The sequence below is a fragment of the Diospyros lotus genome, chromosome 3 (assembly GCF_014633365.1).
Source record: "Diospyros lotus cultivar Yz01 chromosome 3, ASM1463336v1, whole genome shotgun sequence".
Classification (NCBI taxonomy): Eukaryota; Viridiplantae; Streptophyta; class Magnoliopsida; order Ericales; family Ebenaceae; genus Diospyros; species Diospyros lotus.
Window position 1 is genome coordinate 6008785 of NC_068340.1, and position 5077 is coordinate 6013861.

At 38.3% G+C, this 5077-nt stretch overlaps 1 protein-coding gene across 1 annotated transcript; it reads right to left on the bottom strand.

Moving 5' to 3' along the window:
• Positions 1-660: 660 nt before the first annotated feature.
• LOC127796437 (putative pentatricopeptide repeat-containing protein At1g09680) lies at positions 661-1101 on the bottom strand. Its single transcript, XM_052328585.1, has one exon. It carries the CDS (start codon positions 1099-1101, stop codon positions 661-663), a length of 441 nt encoding a protein of 146 aa, XP_052184545.1.
• Between the last annotated feature and the right edge of the window lie 3976 nt (positions 1102-5077).

Below are 5077 nucleotides of genomic sequence, written 5' to 3' on the forward strand. Positions count from 1 at the left end.
AAAACATAATCATTTGTGAGTAACCAGCAACATCATTTGTTGGTTACATTTGTGATATTACATTTTACTAATGTTATTGCTTAACCAGTCTTTTTATTACCCTTTATTGAACAATTGTGGATCAATTTTTATACAATTCCTTATATGAGAAATCAATGATAGATCACATGTTGTTAAAAATCAAAAGTTCATAAATTTAAAATAACAGTAAATAAAAAAGTATTTGTTGAACTCCATAACAAATATGGAGTTCCTAATCTATAATTAGAGTTTGATTTAATTCCTAATCTATATATGTACAAGTGTGGGTTCCTTTCACCTACTCCAACCCATAATCACAATCTTGCAAGCAACATAATCAAGAACTAGCCCTTTCTCATCAAGTAGTTCATCAAAGTCCTCTAGTTTTCCACGCTTGCTATGCCCTTCTAGTAAAATGTTGTATGTAATATCGTCTAGAGCCACTTTAAGATTAAGCATTGCATCTAAGAGCATATTACCATTTTTAATTTGGCCTTGCATGCATAGCCCGTTCATAAGCACATTATAGGTTGCAACATCAGGGATGTGTCCATCACTCTGCATCTCCTTTAGCAACTTGAAACCCATTTCATATCACCCTTCTTACAAAACACATCAATAACTGTGGTAAATGTAGCATCATCGGGCCACATCACTCAACTGTCCATTCTTGCATAGGCCATTGAGAAGGGTGTTGTATATAATTAAATCAGGTTTCACACCTTTTCTCAACATCTTATCATACATTTCCACAACAAAGCCAACCCTTCCATGCCTGCAGTTCCCATCAATTAAATTAGTAAAAATAACATCATTTGGCACCAATCCCCTGTCACACATTTCATCAAGTAGTTGGTTTGCATCATCTAACCTACTATCCTTGCAAAATCCATTAATCAAGATAATGTAAGTATAGGCATCAGGAGAAACATTTATGTCCTCCATAACCCTTTTTAACCTAAACCATTCCTCCAAATTTCCCAATTTACAGTAACCATTTATCAATGTATTGAAACTAACATCACTAGGCCTCAAACCCCACTTCCTAATTTGATCAAAAATCAACTGGGCTTCTTTCATTTTACCTTCTTTGCACAAGTTGTGCATCAAAATGTTAAAGTTGCACACTTTAGGAAGGTACCCATTGTTAGTGTTGTGTGCCTTGATGCTAGATTTAGATGACATCTAACGGGCTTGTTTTAATGCATTAATGAAAGGTAAAGTTTTCTTCCTTCATATTTTCTTTAATCAATTATATGAATAAGTCTCTAGATCTTTTGTGTGAGAATCTTATTCTCAAGGTATTGAGACTGTGTGACAGGATTTTCTGGTAATAGAATATTTCAAACTATTCCTAATCCTTAGATTCTTTGGATGGGGACTCCGACTAATCGAGTATGGACTAGCATGGGTGTAACATCCCGCCTTGCCGAGCGTGTCACTATAAGGGTATTTTCGGGAATCTTTTTTTTTATTTAACATCATCACGCGCGGTGCTTCATGAATAGCCTTCACATGCACACACAAGATCTCGAAAGCCCCAGTCTTGCTCGTTTAACTTAACAAGATCAATAATCTTAACAACTAAACGAGACAAATCATGACGCAACGGATACATTAACATCAAACACCGAGGTTCTTACATAGTATTTTCATAACAAAATACATGATACAGATAACCAAATGATAACAGCATTATCGTACAACTATCCATACACAAACTGAAATACATACTAAAACCCCCAAAGTTTACATCGACTATCAGTCTAAGCACCATTGACCTTCAATCGACAGTATCCTTGCCCTTGCAGTAGTCCCTGACTGGAACATTGAACGTTCCAGGGGCATAACCTAGGTTAGATGACAAAACATTTAAGTGACGGCATGAAACAGTTTACATAATGCATGAAAAACATACGAGCATGGCATACATAGACAAACGACACTTGCAAACATGTCTACCTTGAGAAATCTCCCTGACATACTCAATCTCTCGTGAAAAATCCATTCCACACACCATTGGGGTTGACCTTGCCGCGACATACTTAATCTCTCGAGTGCCTTACCGTGTCACTCGTTCACTAGGATTAACCTTGTCCCATTCTCAAGAAGACCCCATCCTGTCCCATATGGACCCAATAACGACACGAAAATCAATACCCCGATGATGTGAAAATCACACGCCATGCACCGACTCTTTTGAAAGCAAAAACAATTGATACAATATACCACATGATTAATATGTAAATGATGCCATATATACATGAATAAAACGCATAAACATAGCATTCCGAGTTCTGGTCTCGAGTGCCCTACTGTGTCACTTGTTCACCTAAACTCACACTAAGACATATCCAAAACAAAGGTAAAACTAGAGTCAAACCACTCACCTCGAACATATTCGGATTGCCTCGATTCTTGTGCACTACCTCGATTTGCATGTCAAATCACCAACCTTGAACTTACACTCAACCTCGAGCCACAACACTTCCTAAACACCATATTCAATTAAGGAAACATTAAAAATCCTTTTTCCTCAATTTTTCCATAATTTTCCCTATTTTTCTTCTATTTTTCACCTCGATAATTCAAAATAATTATCTCCTCAGACATTTTTCAAAATATTTCAACATAATAATTCCTAAAATAATTAAAGAAAAATATTGGCAGAAAAATTACCAAAATAACCCTTCTCACGCACCCTCACGCGCCGGCGCGTGCAGCTCACGCGCCACCGTCTTCAACCTCGAGCCAATCGTCGGCGGTTGCTTCGATAGCCCCAAAATCGGTACCCCCTTAAAGCCCTTCTTCAGTCGATCACAACCCCACAAAAATTATGCCGAACGGCCACCGAAAAATGCCTCAAAAGGCGAGTTGCAGGTCAGGCAAGGCGGATCGCCTCCAACCCTCAGCCGAGCTTCAAACGGCCACCAAACTTACTCCAAAATGCCTAAAAACGATCCCAAAGTGATCCTTAATCACTTGCGACCTAAAGCCCTCTATCAAAGCTCCAAAAATCATCCAGAAATGTGGTCGATTTGTGTCCAAAATCATCAAAACCCTCAGCCCTTTTTATACCCAAAATTCGACCTTCTTCCGGCCAATCATCGGCTATGGCTTGGTCCCCAAGCCTCTTAGCGCCGGACACCACCTCCCCCAGGTCGCCCTTGGCCGTCCCATCGCCGGATTTGGCCTCCATGTGCAAGTATTTACGGTGGCCGAATTCTCCCTCACTGTGTTCACATTGCAGCTTTTAGTTTATTACACTTCCACCCCCTGATTTCACCAAATCTTATTTTGGCCTCTTCCTTGATACCCCTCATTTTTCCTACACTATCACTAAGGCCCACAAGTCTTGTACTCTTCATTTGATCCTTGAAACTTTCAAAAAAATTACCGTTTTGACCTCCCTCGGGCAAATTTAAAAAATTACACTTAGGTCCGGTTGATCAAATTGACCTTAAATCCATTTGATTTAACCCGAAATCACTTAAGGGTTGTTCTACATATTAAATACTAGTCCTTGACGCGCTCTGTTGATTTTCTGGTCATCTCCTACGTCGATTCGGTTTTCTCAGCTCGGTCAATAGTTGTACCAAAAACTGTTCCCGATCTAATTTCTTTCATTACTAAAAATCATATTTTAAATCACTTGTTGATACTATACCAATTTCCTTAAACATCTAGGGTCCGGGGTACTCCCTCTGACTGATTCGGTCGTCCAAAGCTGCGTTAGTGTGTCCTATAGCCTTATTCTTTCGATAATTCCAGTTATACCCTTCATTAAATACCATATATACTCTTAATAATTTTCCAAGTATTACAATGGGGGTTACTACCTTGTTCGGTATGAGGATATCGATGGGAGGATGGTGTATCACACGCCATATGACATGGGGATTGATTTCAATGAGATATTTTCTCCTGTTGTTCGAATTACTATAATTCAAGTAGTCTTGGCAATTTGTGCTACATTTGACCACATCTAGAGCAACTAGATGTGAATGCAATTTGTGCTCCAACCAAAAAGTTTTGAAGAACCAAAATAAAAGAACTTGGTTTGCAGGTTGAACAAATCTCAATACGGTCTCAAATAGGCATTGAGATGTTGGTATAAGAGATTTGATTCCTTCATCATGAGTCTTGGATACAACAGACTTAATGTAAGCCCTTGTGCATATTTCGAGAGGTTTGGTGAAAGTAATTACATTATTTTGTTATTGTATGTAGACGACATGTTAATAGCAAGCCCTAACAAAGATCGCATTAAAGAATTGAAGGTACAGTTGGCTAAGGAATTTGAAATGAAGGACTTGGGATCAGCAAACAAGATTCTAGGGATACAAATTCACCGAGATAGAAATGATGGGAAGATTTGGCTTTCTTAGAAAAATTATTTGAAGAAGGTCTTATGGCGCTTCAACAAGCAAGAATGTAAGCCAATTTCTACCCCACTTCCTGTTAATTTCAAGTTATCCTCCAGTATGAGTCCTAGCAATGAAGCAGAAATGATGGAGATGTCTCGAGTATTATATGTATTAGCAGTGGGAAGTTTAATGCTCACTATGATTTGTACAAGACCTGACATTGCACACGTAGTGAGAGTGGTTAGTAGGTATATGGAGAATTTTGGTAAAGAGTATTGAAATGTTGTGAAAAGGGTCCTAAGATACATTAAGGGGACTATAGATGTTGCATTATGTTATGGGGATAAGAATTTATTTTCAGAGGATATGCTGACTCAGATTATGCAGTTGATCTTGACAAAAGCAAATCCACCACAGGATATGTGTTTGCACTCGTTGGTGGAGCTATAAGCTAGTTTTTAAAATTGCAGTCAGTTGTGGCCACATTAACAACACAAGTAGAATATGTAGCAGATACACAAGCTAGTAAATAAGCAGTGTGGTTGAAAATGGTATTTGAGGAACTCGGACACGAACAAAAGAAAATTTATCTATTCTATGATAGTCAGAGTGCATTGCATCTTGCAAGGAATCCAACCTTTCATTCAAAGACAAAGCACATTCGAGTTCAGTATCACTTTGTTTGTGAG